The 17,589-nt window shown below is 42.4% G+C and overlaps 1 protein-coding gene across 1 annotated transcript in view; it reads right to left on the reverse strand.

Annotated features, from left to right (window-relative positions):
- Positions 1–17,589, reverse strand: part of LOC134348765 (collagen alpha-3(VI) chain-like) — a 201,553-nt gene that overhangs the window by 94,785 nt on the left and 89,179 nt on the right. The window contains exon 13 of the mRNA XM_063052567.1: positions 6,036–6,638. Coding sequence (XP_062908637.1) covers positions 6,036–6,638 — 603 coding nt within the window. The remainder of the gene's footprint in view (positions 1–6,035; positions 6,639–17,589) is intronic.

A 17,589-nucleotide genomic window follows, 5' to 3' on the forward strand; every position in this document is an offset into this window, starting at 1 on the left:
TGAACATCTGCAGAGCACTTCAGTGTGGAAGTTCGAACCAACTTGCATATACAAGAGTTCTCCGGTCAGAGTGAAAACACGGAATGATTTACTTCCCTTCCTTTTAATTATGGCTCCCCTTGCCCACCTTTACACCACTAAAGGGAATATGTTGTATCTTCTGAAGAAGAGATGACAAATCTGCTCTAACTCTTTGCTGGCTGGCAAAATCTAGCAAATTGACAAATTAACTATTTTTAATTCCGGGTGTATTTGGCATCAGAAGGCCAAAAAATATATCATTTGCAGCAATAGTACATTACTGGAATGTAGCCTCAGATCCAGTGTTAACATCCCCATCTATTGAATGATATTTTGTCAGAAAATACAGCGGACATATAACTGCACACATAATTATTGCTGGTAAGAATACAAAATGGCAATTTTTTTTGTTCCCCTGTGTAAAATACATTGGAATGCCATGGGTGGGGTTTACCATACCATAAATATAGAGTAAGGTTCATGTTTTTTGGTTATAATAACTTAGTATAATCCCATATCAGAAAAGCACTTCTTCCACTTCTGAAGCTTTTACCAACAGTTTGAGGATGTCTTACCAGCTCCCATAGCAATTTCCCATCTCCTTAAAATGAGGAATACACTCAAATAACTTACTCCATGTTGAACCAGCATAGGTGCATCTTAGCTATTTATTTAAATGGGGAGGAATGGCAGTGAGGATTAATGAAAACCATTCTGTCAGCTCGGACTGAAATTACTAAATAAGTAGAAAACAAATTGCTGACAGAACTCAGTCAGTCAGGCTTGAGACCCTGACTTAATCTGAACTGAAAGATAAAGGGGAGATAGTTAATATAAACAGGCAAGAGAAAAAGTTAGACAACCAAAGTGTCTTCCAAATCAGCAATCTCTACCACCAAGAGGTCCAAGGAATTTAAATGCTTGTAAAGACCATTGTTGGCCAAGGAGGAATTAAAATATGGAAGAAAATGAGTCAAGGACAGTGGAAGTAGACACAACAATTGTCTTCGTTCGTGGTCATGTGGTTAAAGGAATGGAGTTCTGTAACTTCCACTTTGTGAGCTGACTTGTGAATTGGCTTTGCTCAAGAATAGGTGTATCAAAGTGATTTAAAGTGGACACAATGATGCTTCTGATAATCTGCTGAGCTGGATGTAATTTCTAAATAAAAAGATATTTATGAAGCTTTCTTTTGGTAAGATAAAACATGCAGGTTTATCAATCGGGGAATCTGTGTCTGACCTGAACAACCCAAGCCTAGTACCTGACTGGTCTGCTCTGATTCAGAACAAAGAGTCATTAATGACAAGTTCTTATTTGTGATAAGGACAAGAAAATGATGTTGACTTGGACAAGGGCCAATAGAAAGCTGATACACATTAGCCAGATTGGCCAGAGCCAGTGAAATCAGAAACACAATGAGGGGCTTCAAATGTTAAGTGGTGAGAATGTGGAAATGAACTGTTGCAAGGAAGAACTGCATATCATGTTCTTGGAGAAGAAGGATCCCTACTTCAATGTTAGAAATTGGATAAATAGTCTGAGTGAGTATTGGTACAAAAAGAACAATAGAATTCATGTTTTGATTTGATGGTCCAGGATCAATATAGTTATATTAATATTTGTGCAGAGACAATAAAGTGTAGGCTTTGATTAACTACCTCCAAGTGGACCACATCCTTGTCATGGTTTGGAGGTTTGTGTGTCTCAATGATCTGGAGAGCTATGTTGACTGGAACTAAAGCTTTACGTATTGGCAATTGGTAGGATCATCCATGCCAAACAGGTCAAAGGGTATAGGAGAGACTAAGAATGGTCCACTAGTCCTCCAGGTTAGGGGTTCAGCTCAGGGCTAACAACCCTGACTGGTCAAACAAAACTGTTATGGAACAGCAATGAAGAATCCATCTGCAGCGAGTGTGATGGTATTCTCGAGTCTCTATATGGGACTTGTATGTCTGACAGTAGTGAAAACTGACAGGAAGCCACTGACATGATGAAGGAAACTCTGAACACTACCAGAGATGGGGGAGCTTTATTGCTGCCCTAAATGCCAAAGGTGTATCTGGTAGTAAGTAGTTTGATCAATTCAGAGTTGCGTAGTGAATTGTCTAACCTAGATCAATTATGATTGTCAACAGATTTTGGTGTCCTGCAATTGGCTCAAAAAGACAGAAGAGAAATCTGGGATCCTAGTTTCAAGCTGAAACACCAATTAGGTTATAATAAAATGGGAAAAGGGAAGAAAAACAAAAAAATCTAGGCGTTTTAGAAGATTGGAGAGATTACTTTCATAGTTATATATTAAGAAAATGTTTTGATTATAAGGAGTGGATAGGAAAGGTTTAGAGTGGCGGAACAAGGATCCTGGGGGATGCATTGTGGAAAGCAGTTAAGGAAAAGAAATCAAAGACATTGTAAGGGATTTAAAAAGGTGTTATAATGGGATGTGAGCTGGAAGATCGAAGTTAAGAGAGAAAAACAGAAACTTGCAGAAATTGTGTGTGTGCAGGGAAGTGTTAAAGATAGAGAAAAAGAGAAAAGAAAATGAAATGCTGAGGGAGCAGGTTCAGGTGAATTTGATAGACAGTTTCAGGCTTGGTGTGAACACATGCCACGAGAAAGAAAGAAAAGTGAAGAGGAGTGTAAAAAATCAATTATGGAAGTAGAGAAATGGAAAAGTCAGTATGAGGTGACACACTATAATAGTGAGGATAATTGGAGAAGTGGCCCTCCTCCCTGTGGAATTTTCCAAGAGAAAGTGGAACCTTCAGCATTCCCTGCCCCTATGACACATAGAGTAAAAGAGAGAGTTCTGGAGATGCCAGAGCCAGGGAGACAAATTTTGACCCTGTATTCTACCCCTTTTGACATGGTCCAGTTGAGTTCTATAGCTGTGAATATATCAAAGTTCAAACTGAGAGACAAACTTTGAACTTTTCTACCATACTCAGCAGCACAGGATAATTCACAGATTAGGTGAAGCAGAGGAGCAGAAGTTAACGCCTCTGTGTCCAACTTCAGTGTTACACTCAGCCCTGCCAGAGCAGCATGGCATCCAGGGTGATTTACAGGAGGCTATACAGTATTAGAAGCTGCAGGAACTGATCAGGGAGACCTGTTGAAGGGTTTGCATAAATGCACACTCAGAAAAGGAAGCACCCCACTGCATTTGTGAAGAGGCTGTGGCGGTTTTCTCGAGAGTTTATGGTCCAACATTGGATAGGCGGATTTTGACTCAACAACAGAGTAGTAACTGGCTGAAGACCTTGGCATCGTGTACTGAGGAGAACAGAAGATCTGTGACATGTTTGATCCCACAAATTCCACACACACTGAAGCTTCTCAGAAGGATGATATGAGTATGGGAAAAGGAAGTAGGGGAGAAAGGCCCTAAGAAGGATAAGGGGACGCAGGCTCTAAAATGCCCCCTATAAGAGAATAAGGTGTGCAGGGGCTGCCTATCAGGGTAAATCACTGTCACACTCGACAGCACTACCTTTTAGAGGGGTTGGTTGAGGATGCAGTTGGAATACCTACATTCCTTCTGAATACTGGCTCCCTGTGGAAATGTTACAATTGCAAATACAAAGGTCATCTTGGTAGAGATAGCCCACAACCCAGATGGGTTACGAATGGTTTGGATGTAACAAATGCTCCATGACCCCTAGAAGGTCCATTGCATTACCCACAATGTAATATCCAGGATGCCGATATGAAGGCATGATAGTATCCGGAGTTACCTACGGTGATATCAGGCCTCAGTTATGTTGGTGTGCACCATAAGGTGGGGTGGTGCGAGTAGACCCTTTGTAGAAGCTAGATTAGGACACTAGGCAATGGCAGTTATTAAATATCCTCAAATCAAGTGGACATGCAGAGTAAGGTGAGTGTTAAATGGTTGTGCTTATCAAAAGAGCACTTCTTTGATATCTGCCAGGTTTGATGAGTAAACTGAGGGTCAGTACAACACTCAAAGCAATGAAACCAGGAGGCTGCCAGAAGGCATAGATCAACTGCTGAGGATCTACAGGGTGGACATAGAAATATTGAAGACTGGAAGAGTTGAAATTCCTAGGTATAGGGCGAAAAGAAATAGTGAACATAGGGAGGGTATTATTAGGGTGTGGTTTTTCAGCAGTTCAATGAGTAGGGAAGATATTTGATAAAAACTCTGTGCTTGGAGGGTCTCAGGGTCTAATGTTAAGAATGATACAAGAAAGCAGTGTGGTTTTCATAGAATTATAGAAACATAGAAAGCCTACAGCACAATACAGGCCCTTCGGCCCACAAATCTGTGCCGAACATGTCCTTACCTTAGAACTACCTAGGCTTACCGATAGCCCTCTATTTTCCTAAGCTCCATGTATCCATCCAGGAGTCTCTTAAAAGACCCTATCGTTTCCACCTCCACCACCATTGCCGGCAGCCCATTCCATGCACTCACCACTCTCGGTGTAAAACAACTTACCCCTGACATCTCCTCTGTACTTACTTCCAAACGTCTTAAAACTATGCCCTCTTGTGCTAGCCATTTCAGCCCTGGGAAAAAGCCTCTGACTATCCAAATGATCAGTGCCTCTCATTATCTTGTACACCTCTATCAGGTCACCTCTAATCCTCTGTCACTCCAAGGAGAAAAGTCCGAGTTCACTCAACCTATTCTCATAAGGCATGCTCCCCAATCCAGGCAATATCCTTGTAAATCTCCTCTGCACTCTTTCTATGGTTTCCACGTCCCTCCTGTAGTGAGATGATGAGAAATTAGCATAGTATTCCAAGTGGGGTCTGATCAGGGTCCTATATAGCTGCATCTTTTCATCTTCACACTGCCCACTTCCACCATTATTTCAAGCATGATTATGCTCAAATCTCTTCCCTACGCTGAGAATTAAATGTTCTATTATTTTCCAGAAGGACTAAACACTTTCCTACTGTAAGTTACTCAAAAACACTACAGCCCATTTCCAGTTCAATGTAAAGTTCCACAGCCTCTTATTTTGAGTTGCAAAGGAAGATAAAGATTTACTTTAAACTCATCCCCGCTGCCTTTAACCATCTCTATCTTCACATTGTGGGCATAGTTCTGCATCCTGTGATTTCTGCTATCAGGTATATTTTTAGTGAAGTTGTAGAAGCCTTCAGCAGGTCTTAACCCTCCCTGCAAATATTTCAAACACCCTGAAGTTTCCTGTTTTCCTGTAGCCTTTAATGGATCTCAAAATTAAAAAAAAAACCTCTTTTCAACTGCACTTCCATCCATCCCTCTCAGGTCTACTACTGAGCTTCCAGAAAAGTACATTGGAGCTAAATGAATAACTCGTCAATGCAAAATGGTTGCAAGTTGAGCAGTTGACCTTCATTCTGAGCTACTGAAATACACCGCCCCCCAGCTCACGTCACACCTCTAGATAGAGTCATATAGTTGAAGAGCATTGCAATAGCAATTCTCTTCAATGCTTCTTAGTCATAGAGCTGTGCATACAGACATGAGGTTTGTGTCTCACACATCCATTCTGGCTATGAGGCCTGTCTTGGCTGATCCCACCTGTCCACATTAGGCCTGTATCCCTCTATACCTTACCTTACTAATGCCTTTAAAAATAATTCTAATACTTCCTCAGACCGCTCTGTGCAGAGAAACAGAACATAGAATATTATAGCATGGTACAGGCCCTTCAGTTCACAAAGCTGTGCTGACCTTTTAACCATTACTTACACATTATTTATGACAGTGCCGGAAGCAGTAATACTGTTATTTTTATATATATATATATATGTATATATATAGCCTTCTGTGTACGATAAATTCAGCCTATCCTATTTTTCCTTGTAACTAAAGTTTTCCATTCTAGGCAACATCCTGGCGAATATCTTCTGCACTCTTTCTTGCGCTACCACATCCATCGCGTCGTATGGTGATATGAACCATGAAAATGTGCAGCATGACCTATGATTTATAGCTGTAACATGACATAAAAACTCTAAAATTGTAAAAAAAAAGTTTTCCTTACTGTTTCCCGCCAGAGTGATTTCATAGATTTCTTTTATCTTGTCAGAATCCAGAGCTCTCAGCTGTCCCAATAAATTTTGTTGTATATTCAACGTGTTCCTCAAGTCAACTAACTTGTAAACAAACTGAGAAGACAGTGAAATCTGTCTGAGTTCTTCATCATCTGCACGCCCATATCCAATAGCAATTGGTGCTACACCAGCTTTTTTCAATGTTGCTGATGCCACCTCAACTTGATCGGCTGATTTACCAGCAGTGAGAAGCACCAAGAACTGAGGCACATCTTCTTCGATCCTGCTACCACTAGCCCTAGTGAAAAGATTGTCCTTGACGTATTGTAGTGCAACTCCTGTTCTGATGTTCCGCCCGCCTTTCATCCGTAAGTTACGGATGGCATCTTGAACTTCAGTTTTGGTGTTGTGAGTGTTTAATTGGAACTCTGTTCTTGGATCATTGCTATATTGTACAACACCAACACGGACTCTGTCAATGCCAACATCAAGACTGTCAACTACTTTTGAAATGAAAGAACGTATTGAAGGGAAAGCCGATCTCATATTTTCTGACCCATCAAGTACAAAGACAACGTCCCTCTTGTCGGCACCTAAATTTAGAAAACAAACATTTGCTTAATTTTGCATTAAATGGAATGAAATCAAAACCTTGCAACATTGAACAAATAAGAATTGGATTTCCAAATAATCTGATTAATTCCGGAATTTGTTAAGACAATATTGGAGCATTTCACTTGGCTGGGGAAGAAGGATGACAGACATTTGTCCCATCTTTTGCAGCTATTATTTACATCATGTGTGTATATATGTATATACTCATATGTACATGATTTGTGTAGGTTTTCAAGGATGACTGCAAAAGGAATCAGATTTAATTCTGTGCATATTAATTTGGATCCAGCATAAAATTTCCCTTCCCCTGATTTTCTCATATTGGCTATTAAAAAGTGCTGAAAAAGACAGAGGTAACAATTGCGTAGGTTTCAATTGATGCACATCCCATTGGTGCAGACACCATAGCTGCTACTTCACAATTCCAGCAACCTGGGTTCTGTTCTGATCTCTGGTGATGCCTGTGAGGAACTTGTACATCTTTAGTGTGCTCCAGTTTCCTGCTTTAGGAGTTTGCCACGTCAGTTGGCCCTCAGTGTGTAGATGAGTCGCAGAATTTGGGAAAACTTGATAGAAATGTGGATTGAATAACATTATGAGACTAGTTTAGTATTAATGTAAATGTAAATGAGTGTCTGGTATTGACTTAATAATCCAAGTGACTTGTTTCTCCATAGTTGGACTCTCTGTTTATCTCTGTCATGTCGATCAGTTGTGTGCATCTCTGAGCAGTGAACATCTGCAGAGCACTTCAGTGTGGAAGTTCGAACCAACTTTCATATGCAAGAGTTCTCCGGTCAGAGTGAAAACACGGAATGATTTACTTCCCTTCCTTTTAATTATGGCTCCCCTTGCCCACCTTTACACCACTAAAGGGAATATGTTGTATCTTCTGAAGAAGAGATGACAAGTCTGCTCTAACTCTCTGCTGGCTGGCAAAATCTAGTAATTTAACAAATTAACTATTTTTAATTCCGGGTGTATTAGGCATCCGAAGGCCAAAAAATATAACATTTGCAGCAATAGTACATTACTGGAATGTAGCCTCAGATCCAGTATTAACATCCCCATCTATTGAATGATATTTTGTCAGAAAATACAGCGGACACATAACTGCACACATAACTGTTGCTGGTGAGAATAAAAAGTGACATTTTTTTTTGTTCCCCTGTGTAAAACACATTGGAATGCCATGGGTGGGGTTTACCATACCATAAATATAGAGTAAGGTTCATGATTATTGGTTATAAAAACTTAGTATAATCCCATATCAGAAAAGCACTTCTTCCACTTCTGAAGCTTTTACCAACAGTTTGAGGATGTCTTACCAGCTCCCATAGCAATTTCCCATCTCCTTAAAATGAGGAATACACTCAAATAACTTACTCCATGTTGAACCAGCATAGGTGCATCTTAGCTGTTTATTTAAATGGGGAGGAATGGCAGTGAGGACTAATGAAAACCATTCTGTCAGCTCTGACTGAGATTACTAAATAAGTAGCAACAAAGTGCTGACAGAACTCAGTCAGTCAGGCTTGAGACCCTTAATCTGAACTGAAAGATAAAGGGGAGATAACTAATATAAAGAGGCAAGAGAAAAAGTTAGACAACCAAAGTGTCTTCCAAATCAGCAAACTTTACCACCAAGAGGTCCAAGGAATTTAAATGCTTGTAAAGACCATTGTTGGCCAAGGAGGAATTAAAATATGGAGGAAAATGAGTCAAGGACAGTGGAAGTAGACACAACAATTGTCTTCGTTCGTGGTCATGTGGTTAAAGGAATGGAGTTCTGTAACTTCCACTTTGTGAGCTGATTTGTGAATTGGCTTTGCTCAAGAATAGGTGTATCAAAGTGATTTAAAGTGGACACAGTGATGCTCCTGATAATCTGCTGAGCTGGAGATAATTTCTAAATAAAAAGATATTTGTGAAGTTTTCTTTTGGTAAGATAAAACACGCAGGTTTATCAATCGGAAGGTGTGTTCAGGAAGGTTTCTTGACACAATATGTAGGTAAGCCTACAAGAGGAGAAGCTGTACTTCATCTGATAATGGGAAATGAACCTGGTCAGGTGTCAGATCTCTCAGTGGGAGAGCATTTTGGAGATAGTGATCACAATTCTATCTCCTTTACCATAGCATTGGGGAGGTTTAGGAACAGACAAGTTAGGAAAGCGTTTAATTGGAGTAAGGAGATATATGAGGCTATCAGGCAGGAATTTGGAAGCATATATTGAAAACTGATATTCTCAGGGAAACGTACAGAAGAAATGTGGCAAATTTTCACTGGATATTTGCGTAGAGTTGTGCATTGGTACATTCCAATGAGACAGGGAAAGGATGGTAGGGCACAGGAACTGTGGTGTACAAAGGCTGTTGTAAATCTAGTCAAGAAGAAAAGCAAAGCTTACAAAAGGTTCAAAAAGCCAGATAATGATAGCTAGAAGATTATAAGGCTAGCAGGAAGGAGCTTAAGAAAGAAATTAGCGGAGCCAGAAGGGGCCATGAGAAGGCCTTGGCGGACAGGATTAAGGAAAACCCCAAGGCATTCTACAAGTATGTTAAGAGCAAGAGGATAAGATATGAGAGAATAGGACTAACAAGTATGACAGTGGAAAAGTGTGTATGGAACCGGAGGAGATAGCAGAAGTACTTAATGAATACTTTGCTTCAGTATTCACTACGGAAAAGGATCTTGGTGATTGTAGGGATGACTTACAGTGGACTGAAAAGCTTGAGCATGTAGATATTAAGAAAGAGAATGTTCAGCAGCTTTTGGAAAGCATCAAGTTGGATAAGTCACTGGGACTGGAGGAACTGTACCCAAGGCTACTGTTGGAGGTGAGGGAGAATATTGCTGAGCCTCTGGCGATGAACTTTGCATCAACAGTGGGGACGGGAGAGGTTCCGGAGGATCAGAGGGTTGTGGATGTCGTTCCATCATTCAAGAAAGGGAGTAGAGAGAGCCCAGGAAATTATAGACCAGTGAGTCTTATTTCAGTGGTTGGTAAGTTGATGGAGAAGATCCTGAGAGGCAGGATTTATGAACATTTGAAGAGGCATAATATGATTAGGAATAGTCAGCATGGATTTGTGAAAGGCAGGTCGTGCCTTAAGAGCCTGATTGAGTTTTTTGAGGATGTGACTAAATACATTGATGAAGATAGTGCAGTAGATGTAGTGTATATGGATTTTGGCAAGGCATTTGACAAGTTACCCCATGCAAGGCTTATTGAGAAAGTAAGGAGGCAGAGATGCAAAGGGAAATTGCTTTGTGGATCCAGAACTGGCTTGCCCACAGAAGGCAAAGAGTGGTTGTAGACGGGTCATATTCTGCACGGAGGTCAGTCACCAGTGGTGCGCCTCAGAGCTCTGTTCTGGGACCCCTACTCTTTGTGATTTTTATAAATGACTTGGATGAGGAAGTGGAGGGATGGTTTAGTAAATTCGCTGATGACACAAAGGTTGGAGGTGTTGTGGATAGTGTGGAGGGCTGTCAAAGTTTACAGCGGGACATTGATAGGATGCAAAACTGGGCTGAGAAGTGTCAGATGGAGTTCAACCCAGCTGAGTGTGAGGTGGTTCATTTTGGTAGCTGAAATGTGATGACAGAATATAGTATTAATGGTAAAACTCTTGGCACTGGGGAGGATCAGAGGGATCTTGGGGTCCAAGTCCATAGGACACTCAAAGCTGCTGCGCAAGTTGACTCTGTGGTTAAGAAAGCATACGGTGCATCGGCCTTCATCAATTGTGAGATTGAATTTAGGAGCCCATAGGTAATGCTGTAGCTATATTGGACCCTGGTCAGACCCCACTTGGAGTACTGTGCTCAGTTCTGGTCGCCTCACTACAGGAAGGATGTGGAAACTATACAGGGGTGCAGAGTAGATTTACAAGGATGTTGATTGGATTGGAGAGCATGCCTTATGAGAATAGGTTGAGTGAACTCAGCCTTTTTTCCTTGGAGCGACGGAGGAGGAGAGGTGATCTGATAGAGGTGTACAAGAGAATGAGAGGAATTGATCGTGTGGCTAGTCAGAGGCTGTTTCCCAGGGTGAAATGGCTAGCTCAAGAGGGCACAGTTTTAAGGTGCTTGGAAGTATGTACAGAGGAGATATCAGGGGTAAGTATTTTATACAGAGAGTGTTGAGCACATGGAATGGGATGCCGGCGACGGTGGTGGAGGCGAATACGATAGGGTCTCTTAAGAGACTCCTGGACAGGTATATGGAGCTCAGAAAAATAATGGGTTATGGGTAACCCTAGGTAATTTCTAAGGTAAGGACATGTTTGGCGCAGCTTTGTGGGCCAAAGGGCCAGTATTGTGCTACAGGTTTTTATGTTTCTATGTTCTATGTTTCTATGAAACTACTCTACATACCAAGGATTCCTTTTGTACAACCCATACCTCATGGTTACTCTCTGTAATTGGGGTTAACCTACAGGCTTTCCACCAAGATCTCATCATCCTGATTTGGCTAGTCAGTATATATCAGGGTAACCACACTTGATGATGTCACCCCAACTGTTTAAGAGACTCCTTAACAGCTTCTACCCACAAGCAGTGAAATGTATAACACCCCCTTCCCTTCTCCTGCCCCCCTCCTAAGAGGGCGGCAGCTAAATGCATTACACTTCCAGAAATGGCAGGGGTGCAATAGTCCTACCACCCGCCCCCCTCCCCATCCATATATTATTAATTTTGGACTGCACTCCTGAGGTTTTAGAGTTTACTTTATGTATATATTCTTTGTCATGCTGCAAAACGTTGAGCTGCTAAACTGTGTTTCATTGCTCCACAACAATGACAATAAAGATATTCTTCTTCTTCTTCATTGCTAAGTATGAGATACGAGCTGTCTCGTGGGCATTTATCATGCAAAAAAACAGTGAAAGTTTCCTTGAAAGCACATTTTTGGCATGTAAAAAGGATTTTGAAAAGAAAATAAACAGCACAATTCAATAGGATAGACGTAGGACCAGAGAAATGATATGGATCTTCAGAGTATGAACTTTACAACTGTATTAATAACCGGGGGAGAGTAATACACTGATGGTTTTTAAAAAAGGGTTTTGTAGCTTAGAGAAGAGATTAAGCAACAAGATCTCAAAAATCACAAATTTGGGGATTATTCGCAGTGTAAAAAGCATCAAAATGACGGAGGACAGGATAACTTCTGAGATCTGCTTCGGAGTAAAACTGGGAGACTCATTGTGCCTGCTTCAGAAAGCAAAGATTTAATTGCAAGAAGAGCTGAGATTACAGCATGCATTATGAAAGGGAAGGACAAAGGGAAGTGCTGAAGAGAACTTTAAAGAACTGGTGCGGTCAGAAAGTAGAGGAGTTCAATATAGAACATAGGTCAGTACAGCAAAGGAAAAGATCCTTCAGCCCACGGTTTCTGTGCCAAACATGATGCCAATTTAAATTGCACATCTGGTTTAGTAACTTTGAAATCTTTGGTGTTGTCATTTCAGAGAATGTGAGCTGGTACCAGCACATAGTGCCATTACAAAGAAGACATGACAGTGCCTCCAATCCCTTCGAAAATTGAGCAGACTCAGCATGCCTTCTACAACTTAGATGCACAATGAAGACTATCCTGGCTTGTTGCATCATGTCCCAGTATGGAATCACCATTGTCCTTGAACAGAAAAGCCTGCAAATGTAGTGGATACAGCTGAGTCCATCACAAGAAAAGCCCTCCCCATTACTGAGCCCATCCACAAAGAACACTGGTACAAGAAAGCAGCATCCCTCATCAAGGACTCCTACCATCCAGGCCAAGTTCTCTTCTTACAGGTGGATACAAGATGGACGTACAGGAACATTAGGTCCCACACCATTAGGTTCAGGAACAGTGTTACCCTTCAAGCAACACACATAAAAGTTGCCGGTGAACGCAGCAGGCCAGGCGGCATCTCTAGGAAGAGGTGCAGTCGACGTTTCACGCCGAGACCCTTCGTCAGGACTAACTGAAGGAAGAGTGAGTAAGGGATTTGAAAGTTGGAGGGGGAGGGGGAGATCCAAAATGATAGGAGAAACCAGGAGGGGGAGGGATGGAGCATGACTGTCCAGCTCTTGGCTCCATCCCTCCCCCTCCTGTCTTCTCCTATCATTTTCGATCTCCCCCTCCCCCTCCAACTTTCAAATCCCTTACTCACTCTTCCTTCAGTTAGTCCTGACGAAGGGTCTCGGCCTGAAACGTCGACCGCACCTCTTCGGAGAGATGCCGTCTGGCCTGCTGCATTCACCGGCAACTTTTATGTGTGTTGCTTGAATTTCCAGCATCTGCAGAATTCCTGTTGATTACCCTTCAACCATCAGGCTCCTAAACCAGCAAGGATAACTTCACTCACCGCAACACTGAATTGATTCCATATCCTACGGACTCACTTTCAAGAAATCTAAAATTCATGTTCTCAATATTATTTATAACTTTATTATTACAGGTCGACCTTCACTAATCTGGTACCATTGGCACCTGAGGAGTGCTGTAATAGTGAAAATGCTGAATTACAGAAGGATCACATTAAGCATAATCTGTGCCGGATTATCGAAGGAACCGGATTACAGGTAGTCGAATTAGTGAAGGTCAACCTGTAGTATCATTAGATTTATTTTTGTATTTGCACATTTTGTCTTATTTTGCACATAGAAACATAGAAACATAGAAAATAGGTGCAGGAGTAGGCCATTCGGTCCTTCGAGCCTGCACCGCCATTCAGTACGATCATGGCTGATCATCCAACTCGGAACCCTGTACCTGACTTCCCTCCATACCCCCGATCCCTTTAGCCACAAGGGCCAGATCTAACTCCCTCTTAAATATAGCCAATGAACTGGCCTCAACTGTTTCCTGTGGCAGAGAATTCCACAGATTCACCACTCTCTGTGTGAAGAAGTTTTTCCTAATCTCGGTCCTAAAAGGCTTCCCCTCTATCCTCAAACTGTGGCCCCTCGTTCTGGACTTCCTCAACATCGGGAACAATCTTTCTGCATCTAGCCTGTCCAATCCCTTTAGGATCTTATACGTTTCAATCAGATCCCCCCTCAATCTTCTAAAATCCAACAAGTACAAGCCCAGTTCATCCAGTCTTTCTTCATATGAAAGTCCTGCCATCCCAGGAATCAACCTGGTGAACCTTCTTTGTACTCCCTCTAAGGCAAGGATGTCTTTCCTCTGATTAGGGGACCAAAACTGCACACAATACTCCAGGTGTGGTCTCACCAAGGCCTTGTACAACTGCAGTAGTACCTCCCTGCTCCTGTACTCGAATCTTCTTGCTATGAATGACAGCATACCATTTGCCTTTTTCACTGCCTGCTGTACCTGCATGCCCACTTTCAATGACTGGTGTATGACACCCAGGTCTCGTTGCACCTCCCCTTTTCCTAATTGGCCACCATTCAGATAATAACCCGTTTTCCTGTTCTTGCCACCAAAGTGGATAACCTCACATTTATCCACATTAAATTGCATCTGCCATGAATTTGCCCACTCACCTAACCTATCCAAGTCACCCTGCATCCTCTTAGCATCCTCCTCACAGCTAACACTGCCTCCCAGCTTCGTGTCATCCGCAAACTTGGAGATGCTGCATTTAATTCCCTCGTCTAAGTCTTTAATATATATTGTAAAAAACTGGGTTCCCAGCACTGAGTCTTGCGGTACCCCACTAGTCACTGCCTGCCATTCTGAAAAGGTCCTATTTATTCCCAGTCTTTGCTTCCTGTCTGCCAATCAATTCTCTACCCGCATCAATACCATACCCCCAATACCGTGTGCTTTAAGTTTGCACACTAATCTCCTGTGTGGGACCTTTCAGAAGCCTTTTGAAAATTCAAATATACCACATCTACTGGTTCTCCCCTATCCACTCTACTACTTACATCTTCCAAAAATTCTATGAGATTCGTCAAACATGATTTTCCTTTCACAAATCCATTCTGACTTTGCCGGATGATTTCACCGCTTTCCAAATGTGCTGTTATCACATCCTTGATAACTGACTCTAGCATTTTCCCCACCACCGATGTCAGGCTTACCGGTCTATAATTCCCCAGTTTCTCTCTCCCTCCTTTTTTAAAAAGCAAGGTTACATCAGCCACCCTCCAATCCTCAGGAACTAATCCAGAATCTAAAGAGTTTTGAAAAATTATCACTAATGCATCCATTATTTCTTGGGCCACTTCCTTTAGCACTCTGGGATGCAGACCATCTGGCCCTGGGGATTTATCTGCCTTTAATCCCTTCAATTTACCTAACACCACTTCCCTACTAACATGTATTTCCCTCAGTTCCTCCATCTCACTAGACCCTCGGTCCCCTACTTTTTCCAGAAGATTATTTATGTCCTCCTTAGTGAAGACAGAACCAAAGTAGTTATTCAATTGCTCTGCCATGTGATGTTCCCCATGATCGATTCACCTGTTTCTGACTGTAAGGGACCTACATTTGTCTTAACCAATCTTTTTTTCTTTTCACTTATCTATAAAAGCTTTTACAGTCAGTTTTTATGTTTCCTGCCAGCTTTCTCTCATAATCTAGTTTCCCTTTCCTGATTAAGCCCTTTGTCCTCCTCTGCTGGACTCTGAATTTCTCCCAGTCCTCAGGTGAGCCTCTTTTTCTGGCTAATTTGTATGTTTCTTCTTTGGAATTGACACTATCCCTAATTTCGCTTGTCAGCCATGGATGCACTACCTTCCCTGGTTTATTCTTTTGCCAAACTGGGATGAACAATTGTTGTAGTCCATCCATGCGATCTTTAAATGCTTGCCATTGCATATCCACCGTCAACCCTTTAAGTATCACTTGCCAGTCTATCTGAGCTAATTCACGTCTCATACCTTCAAAGTTACCCTTCTTTAAGTTCAGAACCTTTGTTTCTGAATTAACTACATCACTCTCCATCTTAATGAAGAATTCCACCATATTATGGTCACTCTTACCCAAGGGGCCTCTCACGACAAGATTGCTAACTAACCCTTCCTCATTGTTCAATACCCAGTCTAGAATGGCCTGCTGTCTGGTTGGTTCCTCGACACGTTGGTTCAGAAAACCATCCCGCATACATTCCAAGAAATCCTCTTCCTCAGCACCCTTACCAATTTGGTTCACCCAGTCTATATGTACATTGAAGTCACCCATTATAATTGCTGTTCCTTTATTGCACGCATTTCTAATTTCCTGTTTAATGCCATCCCCAACCTCACTACTATTGTTAGGTGGCCTGTACACAACTCCCACCAGCGTTTTCTGCCCTTTAGTGTTACGCAGCTCTGCCCATATCGATTCCAGATCCTCCCGGCTAATGTCCTTCCTTTCTATTGCGTTAATCTCCTCTCTAACCGGCAATGCCACCCGCGTCCTTTTCTTTCATGTCTACCCTTCCTGAATATTGAATATTCCTGAATGTTGAGCTCCCATCCTTGGTCATCATGGAGCCATGTCTCTGTGATTCCAACTATATCATATTCATTAATAACTATCTGCACATTCAATTCATCCACCTTGTTATGAATGCTCCTTGCATTGACACACAAAGCCTTCAGGCTTGCTTTTACAACACCCTTAGCCCTTATACAATTATGTTGAAAAGTGGCCCTTTTTGATTTTTGCCCTGGATTTGCCGGCCTGCCACTTTTACTTTTCACCTTACTACTTTTTGCTTCTACCCTCCTTTTACACCTCTCTGTCTCTCTGCACTTGTTCTCATCCCCCTGCCACATTAGTTTAAATCCCCATGAACAACAGTAGAAAACGCTCCCCCTAGGACATTGGTTCCATCCCAGCCCAGGTGCAGACCATCCTGCTTGTACCGGTCCCACCTCCTCCAGAACTGGTTCCAAAGCCCCAGAAATTTGAATCCCTCCCCCTTGCACCATTTTTCAAGCCACGTATTCATCTGAAATATCCTCCTATTTCTACGCTTACTAGCACGTGGCACTGGTAGTAATCCAGAGATTATTACCTTTGTGGTCCTACTTTTCTAGTTTATCTCCTAACTCCCTAAATTCACCTTGTAGGACCTCATCCCATTTTTTACCTATATCGTTGGTACTTATGTGCACCATGACCACTGATTGTTCACCCCCCCGCCACTCCAGAATGTCCTGCAGATGCTCAGAGACATCCTTGACCCTTGCACCAGGGAGGCAATATTCCCTCTTGGAGGCTCGTTGGCGGCTGCAGAAACGCCTATCTATTCCCCTTTCAATCGAATCCCCTATCACTATAGCTCTCCCACTCCTTTTCCTTCCCTCCTGTGCCGCAGAGCCACCCATGGTGCCATGAACTCGGCTGCTGCTGCCTCCCCCTGATGAGACATCTCCCCCAAGAGTATCCAAAACAGTCTATCTGTTTAGGAGGGAGATGACCTCAGGGGACTCCTGTACTACCTGCGTACTGCTACGCTGTTTAGTGGCCACCCATTCCCTTTCTGCCTGTGTTGCCTTTACCTGCGGTGTGGCCAACTCACTGAACGTGCTATTCACAGCTTCCTCAGCATCGCAGATGCTTCAGTATGAATCCAATCGCAGCTCCAGCTGCTCAATGTGGTCTGCCAGAAGCTGCAGCTGGACACATTTCCTGCACACATAGTCGTCAGGGACATTGGAAGTATCCCTGATTTCCCACATGCTGCAGGAGGAACAAACCACGGGGCTGATCTCAGCTGTCATGACCTACCCAATACGCTACAGTCTCGCCGCCTTCCTTGCTTCAAATAAAATACCGCTGCAGACCGTTCTCCTTTTAAAGGAACTTACCCAGCCTTACCTGACTTGGAGTGAACCTCGTCCTCAGCCTCTGCTCACTGAAGCCTCTCGAGACAAAGCCTTCCTACTCTATCTCCCTCTATTCTGTCACCCGCTACAACGTCGCCTGCTCCGTCAAACTGCTCTCTTTTAAATATTCCCACTGCC

This window comes from Mobula hypostoma, chromosome 6 (genome assembly GCF_963921235.1).
Source record: "Mobula hypostoma chromosome 6, sMobHyp1.1, whole genome shotgun sequence".
Classification (NCBI taxonomy): Eukaryota; Metazoa; Chordata; class Chondrichthyes; order Myliobatiformes; family Myliobatidae; genus Mobula; species Mobula hypostoma.